General features: G+C 43.5%; 6 protein-coding genes and 1 non-coding gene across 7 annotated transcripts; 3 read left to right on the top strand and 4 right to left on the bottom strand.

Annotated features, from left to right (window-relative positions):
- Positions 1-283: 283 nt before the first annotated feature.
- CBP4 (LALA0S06e03246g1_1) lies at positions 284-715 on the top strand (the record flags this gene model as incomplete). Its single annotated transcript, XM_022771820.1, has 1 exon — positions 284-715. The coding sequence occupies one exon, from the start codon at positions 284-286 to the stop codon at positions 713-715; it is 432 nt and encodes a 143-aa protein (XP_022628986.1).
- A 132-nt stretch (positions 716-847) lies between these two features.
- On the bottom strand, positions 848-1,502 carry APS3 (LALA0S06e03224g1_1; the record flags this gene model as incomplete). The annotated part of the gene is made up of 2 exons (XM_022771819.1): positions 848-1,401; positions 1,481-1,502. The coding sequence occupies 2 exons, from the start codon at positions 1,500-1,502 to the stop codon at positions 848-850; spliced, it is 576 nt and encodes a 191-aa protein (XP_022628985.1).
- A 200-nt stretch (positions 1,503-1,702) lies between these two features.
- LALA0_S06e03202r lies at positions 1,703-1,773 on the bottom strand. Its single transcript has one exon. It is a non-coding gene; the product is annotated as a tRNA-Gly (tRNA).
- A 202-nt stretch (positions 1,774-1,975) lies between these two features.
- TIM13 (LALA0S06e03180g1_1) lies at positions 1,976-2,296 on the top strand (the record flags this gene model as incomplete). The annotated part of the gene is made up of 1 exon (XM_022771818.1): positions 1,976-2,296. One exon carries the CDS (start codon positions 1,976-1,978, stop codon positions 2,294-2,296), a length of 321 nt encoding a protein of 106 aa, XP_022628984.1.
- Positions 2,297-2,642: 346 nt separating this feature from the next.
- On the bottom strand, positions 2,643-3,093 carry QCR9 (LALA0S06e03158g1_1; the record flags this gene model as incomplete). The annotated part of the gene is made up of 2 exons (XM_022771817.1): positions 2,643-2,846; positions 3,091-3,093. 2 exons carry the CDS (start codon positions 3,091-3,093, stop codon positions 2,643-2,645), a joined length of 207 nt encoding a protein of 68 aa, XP_022628983.1.
- Positions 3,094-3,516: 423 nt separating this feature from the next.
- Positions 3,517-9,336, bottom strand: UBR1 (LALA0S06e03136g1_1; the record flags this gene model as incomplete). The annotated part of the gene is made up of 1 exon (XM_022771816.1): positions 3,517-9,336. One exon carries the CDS (start codon positions 9,334-9,336, stop codon positions 3,517-3,519), a length of 5,820 nt encoding a protein of 1,939 aa, XP_022628982.1.
- A 558-nt stretch (positions 9,337-9,894) lies between these two features.
- On the top strand, positions 9,895-15,258 carry UBR2 (LALA0S06e03114g1_1; the record flags this gene model as incomplete). Its single annotated transcript, XM_022771815.1, has 1 exon — positions 9,895-15,258. One exon carries the CDS (start codon positions 9,895-9,897, stop codon positions 15,256-15,258), a length of 5,364 nt encoding a protein of 1,787 aa, XP_022628981.1.
- Between the last annotated feature and the right edge of the window lie 128 nt (positions 15,259-15,386).

Genomic DNA, 15,386 nt, shown 5'->3' with positions numbered 1-15,386 from the left:
AGTCAAAGACGGATTAGCTAGACCAATGGACTCTTTGAAGAAATCATATGTCGCATTGAAGGTCGACTTCACATCAACTAATAATCAGCGATACTTCCTCTAGCTTTTTACCCTGATGTCAGTTGATTTGAGTGTTGTATTTTAGTTAATTATACAGCATCTGTCATTAATGAAATTAGGTCATCGGCTGTCCTGGAATAAATCTATCGACAAACTGACGTTAAAAAACGCTAGGATCTCAGCTCTTAGCACCTAGTTGAGACTTTACAAGACATATTTTATTATGGAGAGACCACTTTGGTTTCGCTGGCTGAGAGTTTACGCTTACGGCGGTGCCATTATCGCTACAGGATTTGTTCTTTTTAAATACACCACTCCCTCCGATGAAGAGCTAATTAGAGCACTATCACCAGAATTGAGGCTCCAGTTTGAAAGGGAACGTCAGCTGCGCCAGGCTGAACAGCAGGAACTCATGAAAATCGTTCAAGAGACAGCCAAAAGCAAAGATCCTATCTGGAGGACCGGTTCCATCGATTCACCTTTTGAAAGAAACAACAGCCAGCAGTCGCGGGAACAGTTTCAACGTGTCAAGGCGGAGGAAATCCAGCGCGAAGAATTACAGCGTGTTAGACAGGAACTGCAACAGATCAGACAGGAGACCAGTGACAAGACAAGAAAGGGCCTACCTTCAAATAACTGGTGGAAGTTCTGGTAAATCCAGTGCTCTAACAAGAAAACATTACACACCAGCTTACTGTACATAGTGTGGATGGCTAACGTTATATATATTACTATTATTTAAACTATCATTATTCTCGGTTCCCAGTGTTTGGCCAGCGTCGTACACTCATTGGCTCGAGGCCCATGTGGAGAACCCGGTTTGTGCAAATGCTTGCAGGGCGTTACCGAGACCAGCACCCGAGAACCGACTAGTTCTACCCTCTGTGCTGGCACTTCTGTTCAGTTGGTCAACGGCAGCAACTATTCGGGCCACGCTCGTCTCGATAACCATTCCTCCCTGAATGATTTCCTCCAGCACGCTCTCAAGCGTTTGCCAGTTGAATATAAGGTCTAATTCGTTGACTTCCGTGAAACACCGGTCTAGGGACTCCACAAACGTCTGGATCAGATCCAAAATAGCCAATTCCGATTCTTGGTCGTCCACGATGAAAGTGAAGTACAGAGTTGCGTAATTCTTGTATATGACCTGAATACCTCCATCTTCGCCCAAATCATCAGAACCAGACCGAAGAAGTGAAGGTGGAGTTGTCAGAAACGAGCTTTGAAAATCGCTGTTTCGATGAGATACCAACTCATAGACCTGTTTTATCAGCAACTTTTGTTGAGGCAATTCCACGGGAGTGTAAAATTTGACCAATCTGGGTTGTGCCTTCTTGTTAACTACTCATTTGGGTTCTCCAGGTTAGTATATCTATTAAAAGGCTGCAGATTCACAACACACACACCACCAAATACTTACATATCAGGACCGAATGTATCATTTTGAGTGCAATAAGATCAATACGGCAACCCAACAAAGCACCACTTGTATCAAGTGAGACTAATAACCTTGATGAAGTGTCTCAACCTATTCAATTGATGTCAGAAAAACGATTCGAAACCCTGTGAAATATCCGATGCTTTCAGAATTGTTTCTTGATGGTGGGAATTTTGGAATGCTGTTACCAAAAAAGAACAAAAGTGCGCAAGCCCGGAATCGAACCGGGGGCCCAACGATGGCAACGTTGGATTTTACCACTAAACCACTTGCGCTTGTTTTTTGGAAGACTCCAGTTTTGAAATGTGCTATAGTCAGAGAATTTTGGTGTGAACATGGTTTCTGCCATATAAATTTCACTGGTGACGGCTCTGACAAGTTTTTAGACATGTCAAGCATTAGCACTTTGAAATAACCCGACAAAAGCAGTGTCACGGAGACAAGCATCGAATCGATTCCGTATAAAAGAGTTTCAAGATGGCTCTATCTTCAATTTTTGGAGGTGCGTCACCATCGCAGCAGCAGAGTACAACAGCAACCGGTTCGTCGTCAAAAGTTGCGGGCATAAAAGAGCAATTGAAGACTCAGATCGGCCAGGAACTGGCCGTTGCGAATGCTAGCGAGCTGGTGAACAAAGTGACCGAGAACTGTTTCGAAAAATGTCTAAGCAATCCTTATTCCAGCGCGGAAGAAGGCTGTGTCGATCAGTGCTTGGCCGAGTACATGAGAAGCTGGAATGTTGTTTCTAAGGCGTACGTCGCCAGGATCCAACAGGCCTCCACTTCTGGTGAAATATGAATGTAAGCTGTGGCCGCAACCAGTGAAAATAGTCGATTTTAAAATGCATATGAGTCAAGTTGGCGCAATTCATACACGAACAACGTCCTCATCACTCTTTTCTTGGTACTGATTTAAATTATGAGGTTAAATAATATAAGAATGAGTAGTAGTAAAATACCGTTGATTGTCGTAAGGTCTGTGAGACGCTAGATGCCGAATGAGAGGATTCAGATAAATGTGGTTTAAATCGATGTGAGGAAGATGAGAAAAAAAACTCCTGCGTCTCCAATATCAAAACCCAGTTTTGCCCTGTTATTTTTTTTGTCAGGTAGTTTTTTCCCCGTCTAGATAGCCCCATGGTTGTTTATTCGTCGTCATCGTCTTCGTCATCGCCGGATTCACCAATCTTAAGCTTGACATCTTTCCACAACTTGCCCTTGTTGTGAGCCTCGTACCACGAAGTAACGCCGCTGTCAAAAGCGGTTTGAAACACGAACGACGCAGCGAAAACTGTGCCTACGAAAGTGGCATTTCTCTTGAAGAAAACGTTGTAAATAGTGGAAAATACCTGTAATTACAAGTCTTGAGTTAGTACGGAATTGGAGCAAAATGATACTGTGAGTACGCGAATTTAGCAAAGAAAAGTTTTGCGAGCGGTTTGGCCAATCTTTGGAATAAGTTCGTACTTTTGATAGAATTTCATCCACAACGTCTCCGTCCTTCACATCTCATAAGTATATTGACAAAATCCATGATTTTGAAGGCTCCTTTCGACAAACGGGGAGCAGCCAGGAACTTAGAATATCACATACCATTATGATCGAGCAAAATGTGGCTGAGCTGAGTTGAGAGGATGGGGTTCACTCAGTTTCCTTCAACTTTAATCAGATCTTACTATGGTAGTCGAAACATTATAGCGGGTTTGGTCAAAATCCTAGAAAATTCCTAATTTAAAAAATCCGAAGACTCTATTGGGTCGTACATGACGATATGAATAGGTTACAGTACGTATACACAGTTTTAGTGTCGAAGGTGATGAACAAACTTGGTGTTAACGGCCTCTGGAGTGACCGCCAAGCGGTCGACAATATCCGTGTTGTTTGCTAAGGCCTCACTTCTTAATTCTTGAGTGTAAAACTTTTCTAACTTCTTGACGAAATGATACCATGAGCAGTGATTGTGTTCTGACATGCTTATCTGAACACCATGGGATGCGTTTCAGAGCCAATTCGCAAAGTCTACTCCTCGTCTTCATTCTCCTCATCTTCGTTCTCTTGAGCTTCATCGGGAGCTTCATCGGGAGCCCCGTTGATGTTTCTAAAATTCGGAATGAAATCGAAACGCGGGACGAAAACGTTGCCCATTCCTGTTTCATTGTCTTCTGCCGGAAGAGCATCGTCAAATGCCCCAGCGTCTGTCCTCAAATTGTTGATGAGCTGGAAGAACTCACGTATATCACCGCCAGGAGTTGGCCCAGCTCCCTCTAGTCTTATGCCAGCTTCTTCAAAGAATTCTTCTGGTCGGATTTCCCAGCGAGCTCCCACGCCCTCAGTGTCCTCATCCTCAGCCTCGCTGCTGCTGCTGCCGTCGCCAAGTTCATCGGTATTAGCGCGACGGGGTCGAAGCACGTTTCTGTTGAAGTTGAGCACCACCCCATTAGAAATGATCAAGACCCGGAATTCGTCACCCATCACTCTGCTCACCAAACCCGGGATTTCATTGTTCAACCACACACTGGAGAGGTGCTCATATCTGCGAAGATTGAGTAGAGTCAAATCGCCCCGCTGGATGGCGTTGCGCCCCGCTTCACCGTGGGAGTTTAGATAAGGCGCGGAAATGGAGATAGAACATCTTGGGTTGGTGACTATCAGACACACTTCGCTAAGATTTGGTAGCAAGAATAGACCAAATGGCTTGAAGCAGCGATTGGCCAAATGCTTGATTAGCTCTGTATGATCTTTTCTTGCGTGAACCTTAACCCCACAAGCCAAACAAATCTTAAAGTCTAACCGGTTCCCAGCATTCTTCATGTGCACAGGATGCTCGTCACGTAGTTTGACAACTTGCGAGTTCGTGACATAGGTATTGAGTTGGGGTGCAAGGTTTACCAATTTGACAACTCCGGTAAACTCGTAGGGAATCTTCATCAAGTACGGATCATCCAAATTAGTGCCGCAGGGGTGCTGTAAAAGTGCCTCTAGGCTATCACAGACGGTGAGCTTACTGATAAGAGCCCTAACATACACTTCAGTGCTCTCGAAACCTTCCATAGAAGACTCTAGATCTAAGTCTTCGATTACCAAATGAGAGTCGTCAGTGGCGCTCAAGGCATCGTTCAATACTTTCAGTAAGATTAAGCATCTTCTTAGCGTCGGTAGTAGATTTTTCAGTAGTGAAGTGTAAGCCAAATCGTACAGCTTCTGCCGCGAAGCTCCATCTGATATTCCAATATCGCATATGGTGCGCAGGCAATGCAACGTTTCATCAGCGCATCTGCATAAAGATTCTTCACTTCTGCCTCGGTCATGCATTTTAGCAATCGTGGAAGGAGATTGGCCCTTCACGAAATCAGCTATGAGTTGCCTGGAGAACAGGGAAAGTGCCTTGCTTATTGTTTGAGAGATGGGCACGGGGCTCAGTAGTGCATGTCGCACAATGTACTGGAAAAGCTGGTTTTGATTCCATACTATGCCTTCACTATTGACGTAAGGAACATGATCCATCGAAGGGGGTCCCAAAGCACTGCATAGCCATGTAATAGATGAAAGTACGTTGTACAAAGTCCTGAACTTTTGCTCTTTTCCTTGCAGCAAAGTACTGTTAGGGGCCGGATGCATCCTAGTGGAGATTTCTAGCATCGAAATTGTATTCGCCCAATGGACGATCATTACGTGTGCCACGTCAGAACGCTCAAATTTTGGATTAGCAGCCCAATGGCGATCATAATACATGTTTTTTTTGTTGATTTCAACAAACATGTTAAACACACTGCTATAGTCCTCGGTAGGATCAGTTCCGTGCAGAGAGCTTATTGCCGGCTTGGAAAAATTGGATCTTAGCAGACTCTTAACAGTAACGCTATCACTATTGTGCAATTTCCCTAGCACAGGTATCACACAATTTGAGTAAGTTTGGCATAACGGGCAAATAAAAGAATTGGTTGAGAACCGCTTCTTCTGCGCATAGCGTTTGAAGCAGTTGTAATGGATGTGATGGTTACAAGACACAAATACTTTCCTCGAGCCTCTTAAACCGTCTTCTTTGTAGCAATCCAATGTCTTTTCATCATAAACCGTGGGCTCCTCATCATTGTTCCTGAAAGCTCCCCATGAATTTTCAAGTTCATTCATATCATGAATATTTCCGCCTCTGAAAGCTGGCGAGTTTTCATGATAAATTGGTATGACGAAAGAGTCAGTCGGTGATACGTCCTGACATAAAGCACAAGTGTGCTCTTCGCATGAGTCCCGTATTTGGTCGGTCATATCGACATCTTCTCCGTTACCGCTGAAAGTGACATCGTTATCTTTTATAAACTTGGTGTGCTGCTTGGAAAACTTGGATAAGATTTTTTGCTGACGGACTTTTGCAAGTCTTTTTTTCCGATCCTTTTCACTCTCCCCAAAACTCACACCTTGGTTAAGTTTCCTGGCTTTGTATTTTTCAACAGGCCCTTCGCCAAAGCAGGAAACCAGGGAGTCAAGAACTGCTTCGGGGTTCTTCAACATCATGATTTCGAGTAGGTGATCTGCCTTGGATATCACGCTTTCTGTGAAGACGCTCGACTTGCAATCCACGATTGTCAAAAACAGATTGCAAACAGGTTTGGACAGATAAGCTTCTGGAATAGAGCTCTTTCCATAGAGAAGTTCGTAATCCTTAAAAATTCCGTGAATCAAATGAAGCAGCTCATAAAGATACGTCCCCTCGTCTAAATCGAGACACATTTGAAGGAGGTTGAATACTACTTTGGCAAAAACCCTAGTGCGAGTGAAAGCGCCTAAATTCTTGGCAGTTTCGTCAAGAAACTTTGGATGAATCAATTGAGGCTCTAAAACGACTCTCTTTGTATCGCCGCCTGGCCCAGCCAGGTGAGATGCGATTACATTCGAGCTGTGGCCAAAGTCATTCCCCATGTTAGGCAGTTGCATTGCATCAACTTTCTTGTACAGTTCTGGTTTTAGCTTGAAGACCCCGTTGTCCTCTAGTCCTTTGGGTTCAACATAGATCGAGACTTCCTCCAAGGCTTTATCGAATATATTCGAGTTCTCCGTTAAGTACTCAGGCATTCCAGCAAATAAGTCAGAATATGACAAAGGTTCCATAAACAAACCATAGATTATCGCACTTTTGAGCTGATAACGTTCTTTTTCTTCGACACTTTTGAATTGTCTGAAAAACTGTCTCTCTGTGAGAACTTGATAGACAAATGCCACAAACTGTTGAACGATGAAAAATATTTTGTCTTCATAGACCGTGTGCATGAACTCCTCTTCTCCATCCAGCCAGCCCAACAACTCCCATCTTTCTAAGACATTATACACCAGTCTCACAAGATCATCCTTTTCTTCCAAAAAGGTGAGTTGGCACAGGTGAACATCGCGCATGTAGGATGCCATATCAGGGGTCCGCTTATAATACGAGGATTGACGAAGGACAGAAACACCGTTACGGACCCAAAATCCAACGTCTATTTGAGAGCACAGTACAATTGACCTCAAGGATATATCTGATATGGCAAGGAAGTCGTTGCAGTCCGAAACTGCCTCAAAAGATTTTTCCAGCGGTATTTTCTCCATTAAAAATGAGAGTAAAGTGTGAACTGGGTTCATGAAAGCCACACGTTGCTTACTCACTTTGAATTTAATGATTTCGTGACTTCCATGAACCGCTTTGTAATGAAAAGATCTATGCCCTAAAAACGTGCTTAGGAGCTTGATGTCGTGCAGAAGTAAATCGGGGTCGATTTCATGTCTCTTGATATCCAAAGTTTTATCCAAAGTTTGAACCATGCTGAAGACAGAGGTCGTATATTCCACGTAGGGGATGAAGTTTTGATCTTCTCTAAGAACGTGTTCTCCCTCCTTTCGTTTGACTTTCCAAGCACCGTTGAACAGTTTGCACAAGGTGACAAGCGCAATGAACACTGTAGGCCGCAAGAGAAGGTTGGGGTCGTCGATCTTGCTCAAAATTGTTTCTATCGCGTAAAAGCCCTGTTTGAAGGAAAACCTATAGCTCTTGGTGGGGTTAGTTTTTTGTACCTTTTGCCAGACTAAAAGTCCCGCGTCCTTCTTCGCGAATTCGGTGAATATGTCAATGACAGACCACATTATGTCACAGAAACTACCGTTCTCGAGAGTAGTCTTCGCGTTGGTAGGACAGGTGAACAGTTGCACCACACACTCTCTTAATGCGCTAAGTTGGGGTTCTCGGTCCATGAAAGCAAGGGATCTCGTCATGTGGTTGAATATCTCCACTAATTGCGAGCAAAATATGGGTTTGAATGTCACACTTGAAGACATGGTAGGAATAATGACGTCCTGTATGTCCTTGCGAAGCTTTTTCCAATATCTGTTGTCGAAAAATAATAAGTGCTGCAATCTAGAGTTCGTGTATTTTTTATTGATTGGTGTCGTCGTTCCATTAAGGGTCAGAGAAATGTAATTCGTCTCTTCTGGAGAAAGTTCCTTGTGGTGACCTAAAGGAATCGAGTTATTCCGGCCCAGTATCGACAGGTCCGCGTACCTAAAGGTGGTATCAGCATCTACTTTAGGGGGAAAGTTTTTGTCTATTATCAAGCTGACATCTGGCCTTTCATTGAGGCTAGCAGATTCTGAACAAAGTACAACACCTAATGCCTCTCTTAAAGTCCGCTGGAACTCAGGGTTGGGAACAGTTAGGCAGTGACCAAGCCATGCAATCATGTATTTACAAGCTTCTTGCTGAATGTATTCACTCCAGGCAGTAAGCGTGGCACTCAAACCGTTAGTACGAATGGCGAAAAAACCGGCCATGATAGATTTCATGTCATCTGAACATTTCAACATTGCTCGGCCTTCGCCATCGATACATGCAGTCAATTTATCGGTATGCTTGTCATCCGGCGCTCCTTGCTTCAAGGCCGCGATTGCTTGCGAGTAGTTATGGTATTCATCGTTGTACACCATTACCGCGTAATCACCATCATAAGGATCGTATTCATCTTCGTCCGAGTCAATACCGTAAAGTATATGAACTTCGAGGTCACGCATCCTAGTATATTCATTCTTGTATTTCAAATCTCGCAAAAGCTCTGTTTTAGCCCTGAATTTACCATGCTGTTCCATTTCCCGAAGAGTGACAGTAAGCTCCTTCTGCACTGTCGGTAGAGGTTCAACATTTTGATTGAAAACGTCCAAAAAATGATCAAGGATATCCCCCAAGGCGTTTTCGAACAGCTGTTGCATCTCTAGCGATTCAAAGCCCTCGTTGCGGTCATAATCATCCATTTCCTCGGCATCGTTATCAGAGTGTTCCGCTCGACAATGTAGCGTCGTGTTCCATGCTTCCGAGTCCCCACAGTCGCAGATCCCTGAGTTAAGGGTTGAGCATATGCTGGTATGTACATGGTGGCCTTGGTGGTCTTTGGGATTAAAACAGTGGATGCAGAGTACGCAAGTGTCGTCAAAACTACACTCTTTACAACGGTAGATGGGCTCTCCTGGCTGAAATTTACGACCACAGTTACGTCCAGCATGACGGTGCCGAAGCGTTGAAGCTGTTTCGTCAACTGCGTAAAATGGGTCGTTGATTTTTTGCTGTGCCAAACCCATATTCATCGCCTCCTCCAAGCTTTTTGGGAATTTGTCAGGCGGTGCACTGGGGAACAGCAGATGCAGAAGTTTTCCGTGTCCTGAAATCACATAGTAGAGGTACCGGAACACAAAGTTTTTGAGCGTTTTATCCAGATCTACCCGTTCCTTGGGGCCTCTTGCTTTTCTCACATACGGGTCGCCATGTATGCACTGCAATACATGTCTCAAATGCGGTTGCATCTTATCGCTTTCACCTTTGATCATTTCAGATTTCCATGAAAACAGCACTAAGCCTTATACTAATGCAATTTTGAAGGTAAGCTGGAGTTTGATCAGTTGATTTGTGATTTGAGATGTGTAGAGATGTAGTTACCAGGATGTCAAATCGGCTCCTTAAATTGCAATACTGTAAGAGTACCCGTAAGTAACGATATCCACGTTATCTGGCCAGTAACAGAACGTCAAGGCGGAAACAAAAAGTGAATAGGTGCCATCATTATGACAGTAGTTGAAAAATGCTTAAAAAACGGCATTGCAGCTTCGGATCTGTTCCCAGAACCACTCAAGTAGTTTCTCAGTTCTCATTTGCTTTACCGCCATCTACCCGTTTCTCTAGTTGTGACTATACCCAATAATCTAGTCCTACTTGTCGCTTTTAACGTCTTCAACGCTTAGAACAACAGAAAATGGTGGCAAATACAATAAACAAATAGGGAATGCTCATCCCCATAATTGTTGTAGCTCGAGCTGGAGGGCCCAATACAGCGCTTTCGAGTTACTGTGGATAGCATTTCAATTAATAAGTGCTCCCGGATTAATGTTATGGCCTTGGAAGAGCGACCTGTGCGCGAATTTTTGCTCTCTTTGCCGCGTTTAGCTGGAGAAAGTTACAATGAAGCGGTTAGCTATCTTGTGTGGCAAACGCTGGAGCAGTGCGTTGCAGACGGCATCTGTTCTGTAAACTGGAGCAGCAAGCGTGCTGTTTTTGAGTCGCGCAATTGGCAGACAGGTACATTTATGTCTTTGCAGTTGCCGCCCAATTGGCGCGATGCTTTTTTCAAAAACGTGGATTATTTGTCCGATGAATCTTCAAATGGCCACCGCGGGTCTAGTTGCAGCAGGATCTGTAACTCCCCAGAGACTGTTTTCTATTGCTTCGATTGCACTCGGAATCCGCTGTATGAGATATGCAGCGAGTGTTTTGATCCACAACAGCATGTTGGCCATCGGTATACCTCAAGACTTGTGACGAGGCCTGAGGGACGGTTATGTCACTGCGGTGATACCAGTGTGTTATCTGCAGCCAACGAGACCTACGAAGGATCTTTTAGGTGTCGCAATGCGGCCAACAACGTACCATTTCCCTTGGACTATGAAAATAACTCTGACCCAAATTTGATCAGTGTGCTCGAACAAATGCTTGACTACATCATCGACACGACCGTTTATTTTAAAGAGCTATCAGGGGACCCCGAAAGAACCGTTCTTGTCCATGACAATGGTGTGGCGATTACTCATGGAGATGAATACGTTTTGCAACTCAACGGAAACGAATGTAATTGGCAAATCAAAGATCTGGCCATTAAAATCAGCCTTATATTGAATAAGCCTTTAGAATATGGTCTAATGATGACAGAAATACTCCAACGAGGCGATTCGTCGGTGGTTCTTGTCAGGTCTGCGAATCTGGCAAAGCTGGAAGAAGTCCGTGATGCCTTTGCTGCGGAAAGTATACATTTACAAATCAGATCCACGTCTGACATGTTCATGGAAAAGCTTGTTGACGAACTTACGAACATTCTTTACATCCTTTGTGCCAGAAGCCCTTCCCTCAGGCTCAAGATATCTTTACGCGTTGCGTTGTGTGGAATATGGGAATCGGGACTTTGCTCCACCAAATACACGCCTGATGTCTTTAGTTCGTTCACCCCAAAAATATCATTACTCGGAGGTTTTGTTGTTCCATATGAACAGCGGACGACCTTTCCATGGTTTAAACCGTGGAAATTCCCTGATTCAGAGGACAAGAAACATGATCCTAGCATCTTACGAATTATGGGACTCTACGACAAGCGCTTGCAAGATGCTTCTTCTCATGGCTTGACTACGAGATATGGATTACTGGAAGGCTCACGGTTTCAGAATCTCCTCGTTCAGGGCTCAGAGCTATTACCTAATATCTGGAAGTGTCGTCTTCTAAAGATCGTAAGTTGCGTCTTCACTATAATTGATGATTCACGAAATTGCATTGCAGCTCAATACATCGACATCTATTCCAACTTGCTTTACAGCACTGTCGAATCGGATCCAGCAGGCCATAAGTTATCAATCATGTGTTCACTCTCTCAGTTAATCTTTCAGATACCGCATGTCGCCAATATGATCATTCCATCAGGATTCATAGAGCGAGTACTGCAGGTTGCCTTCACTCTTATGTCTTTCCCGCCGCATGATCTGATTGAATGCCCGCCCGTTCCACTTTATCGAGATTTCAAACTTCCAAAAGATGCTATCAAGAATAAACGCAGTGTTATTTGCTTCAAGGATATTTACCTTGTTTTCTCGACTAACACTGTAGCAGAGATTCTTTTATCATCTGAAACCATATTGAATTGTATGATAAAATGCTTCGCAGCTTTCAGCAATGTGCTGCCGCTAACGCGCGAAACATCAGAGCATGTCGAATTCGAAAATTTCGAGTTTTCTTCTTATTACTTCTACTTTTCTTCGGTACTAGTGATGGTTGACGGTTTTACAAGAAATATATGCTTACTTGAAGATTGTGATACTCGCAGTAACATTGTTCATCATTTTTTGAGCATGGCCGCGGAAAAGGAGTTCGAACTATTGAGGGCTTCTGGACATGGTACTAGTAGGGTGAGCTCAACAGAAAGGGTACAGGAAGCAGTCCTCGGATTAAAGGTGTGCAAAGAAACCATATATGACACCACTGCTGGCGTTATAGATTTTGAAGTTGGAACCACCCCTCAAACATTTTTCAATCCCATGTCATATTTTTTCAAGTTTGTGACACTATGGAGTCAATGCGGTCGCTACGAGCCTTTGAAGTATTCATTACATCAGTGCATAAGGCTGGAAAATATTTTTGCAGATAAACGGCAAATAATATGGATGTGCGAGTCTGCACTCAGTACTCTGGTCCTTTTAGCGCAAATAATGTCTGGCTACTGGGTTAGAAACGGTTCGCCGATCCAGCATCAAGCAAGAATGTATACCAAGTACAGCATGAGAGAATTCACTTATTTCAGTGATATCTATATGCTGCAGCTGGCTATGAGCATCGGTGATCCTGGTGATTTTTTTGTTACCTATCTTTCTCGTTGGGGCTTGAAGCAATGGGCAGAGGGAATGCCCTACGGTGATTATCCCGACATTGAAATAACTACATCCATGGTAGATAATTGCTTTTTGCTGCTAATACATCTCTTCAGTGAAATTCGCAATCCTGCGATGAAATCGTCAATAGAGGGTTTCGAAATGACTATGCAAGCGGAACTAGCTCATGCTCTGTGCTTCAAAAACTCAACTTATAGCGAACTTCTAAATGTCATTCCAGAACATGTCACAAAACACCCTGCATTTGACCTATACCTGAATGATATGGCGCAATATACGCCACCGACTGAAACAATGGATGCTGGCATCTACTGTTTGAAGGAGGATTACTGGTCATTAGTTGACCCGTACTTTTTGGGATACTCTTCGAGTAAGCGGTATGAGGCTGAGAAATTGATCCGAAGCAAAGCTGCGATGAGAATGAAATGCGAGTACTCACAAACTTTTATACCGGCGAAAGAATGCGCTTCAAAGTTGAGCTCAAGCACTTTCTGCAAGCTTTACCAAATTTCGGGCACCGACGTATTCGGACAATTCATAAAAAAAACACTTGATCATATCACTAACCTAAACAACGACGTGCTATTAGGTAAAGTGACGCATGTTATCCATCTTAGTATCGTTAACAATGTTGCGGGTTTTTCTTCCACGTTTTGGAAAGAATTTGAACCAGAAAGCTCTCTAAACAAAAGCATTGCTTCTATACTGTACTCTCTCCTATCAATTGATGACTTCATCAACGAGCACGGAAAGATTAGGGAAATTTTCCGCTGCCTTGTGGAGAACGCACCTCACGTTGATGTAATCGCGTTTTTGTCGAAACAGACGCCCTCGCTTGATTTAGGTCTTTTACATGGTCCCATGAAATGTGATAAAAAGAAAGATGAAGGCATGGAAATGAGGAAACAGCTGGCCAAGTCGAAGAGACTAAAGTTGATGAGAAGAATTGCCAAACAACAGCAAAAATTTCTTGCTAACAATCAAGTTTCACTGGATCATAAAATGTCGTCAAGTTGTCACCAAGATCCCCACGAAGACGATTCTCTTCTTCCAGAGCTAATGTGCGTCTTTTGCAAAATGGGCAAAGAAGATAGTTGTTTTGTTTTTTTCAGTTTTGTGGAGAAGAATATCTGTGGCCAGTTGTTTTGTGAGAACGCCACTATTGGTGAAGAATCTGGCTTAACAGTTAATTCTAATACGACGTTTCATAAAAGCACGGAAACAGGTCCTCTGATTCGCACCTGCGGCCATGGTTGTCACGAGAGCTGCTTGGTGAGCCATATGAAGTCTATCAGGACTGTGCATAACCATATTACTAAAAATGTTCCAAGTGAGCTAGGGTTCTCGTTATTATTCTGTCCTTTATGCTCATCTTTATCAAATTCTTTCCTGCCTTACATTCCTCCGCATTGTAAGAGCGCTAGCATAGATAATCCGCACACGGGGAGGCTGTTGAAATCATGTTACAAATCCACAATGATCTTGGATCGACTCTTTCACAATGAGAAAAGCGCAACTTCACCCCACACAGACGTCATTAGCCGCCTAGAAGCCAACACAATCAAGAATGCGGAAGTGGCTTCTAGGTTTAGTAGAAAGATCAAGGAATTTGACGGTGCATATGGAGGTTTTCTCACCACTCAACATATGGTTTCGTTGAGACTCCTCTCGGACATGAAGACCTTTCTCCTCCTAGCGTCGAAGTCAAAACAGGTAGAGCCAGTCAATTCCCTGCTCACACTCCATTTGTTGAATACCCTTGACGAGCCTACTGAGTCTTTTGTAACTGCTCTTAGAACGAAATTTCAGTCACCACAAAACTTGTCGTCATCAGACACTGGGGTTACAAAGCACTACTTTGATCATGTCAAACACTGGTTTTTTCAAGACGTGCTGTTTTTAGCTAGAAACAGACACCGCATCTGCGGTGTTTCATCCCGCAAAGCACTCAATTGTTGCTCAAGTGCGCTTTCAAGCCTCTCTGATCGCCAAGAATTGGAGAATTTCTCAGCGCTTTTGGATTTTTTGTCTTCCTTACTAGGGGTTGAAATAAACGACAAATACGCATCAGGTCTAGAGCGTGCCCTATCACTGCTGCGTAGCTCCATGACTGTAAGAATGAGGAGAGTGAGTGTCCTGATGTACTTGCAAGGCTTCTCCAAGGCGTCCAAAGTCAATAATTGTGATACGGACTTCAACTGTTTAGACTCTGTATTGAGGTTTTGCGGCATGTGCACATTCGGTCAATTACTGACTAGCATCAATAAGGGCATAAAAATAGAAGGGGCACCTGTTGATGATTCCAAGCGCCGGAATGATGGTTTTGGTGGATTTAGAGCTCGCCTAACATTATGTTCTTTTGACAAAAATCCTTTAATAGAGTTGCCGGATTCCTACTCACAGTTGTGGAAAATCAGTTGCAATAGCTATCTACCTAGAAACAAAAGGGAAGAAATCGCAATTTGTTTGTTCTGTGGTGCCCGTGTTCGGGTGCAGAACCCTGTGGCTTTGCAAAGTTATTCGATTGGGGAGTGTACTGATCATTGTCTTCACCATTGCCCATCGACATCTGGTTACGGGTGTTTTCTGCTGATACTGAGCAACACAGTGTACTTGGCGTATGGCCATAGAGGAACTTTCTATCAGGCACCATTTTTAAATCAACATGGGGAAACCGACGAAGACTACCGCAACGGAGCGCCCGTATTTCTCAGTAGAGAACGATATTTGCATTTAAGCCAGGATGTGGTTTTAGGAAACATGATTCCCCATCTTGTTTACAGGTTGACTGACAACTCTTCAGACCTCGGCGGGTGGGAAAGCATGTGAAGGCTTAACGAATAATTAGCTTGTAGCATAAGCTAAGTTGTAGCATAGAAACATTTTTTTATCTCTTTACAAATGGGGGGATGTCGAGAGACTATATAACTTCTATTATTGAGAAGAAAACAGCAAGC

Source organism: Lachancea lanzarotensis, scaffold LALA0S06 (assembly GCF_000938715.1).
Source record: "Lachancea lanzarotensis genome assembly LALA0, scaffold LALA0S06, whole genome shotgun sequence".
NCBI lineage: Eukaryota > Fungi > Ascomycota > Saccharomycetes > Saccharomycetales > Saccharomycetaceae > Lachancea > Lachancea lanzarotensis.
This window is presented reverse-complemented; position numbering and strand designations above follow the sequence as displayed.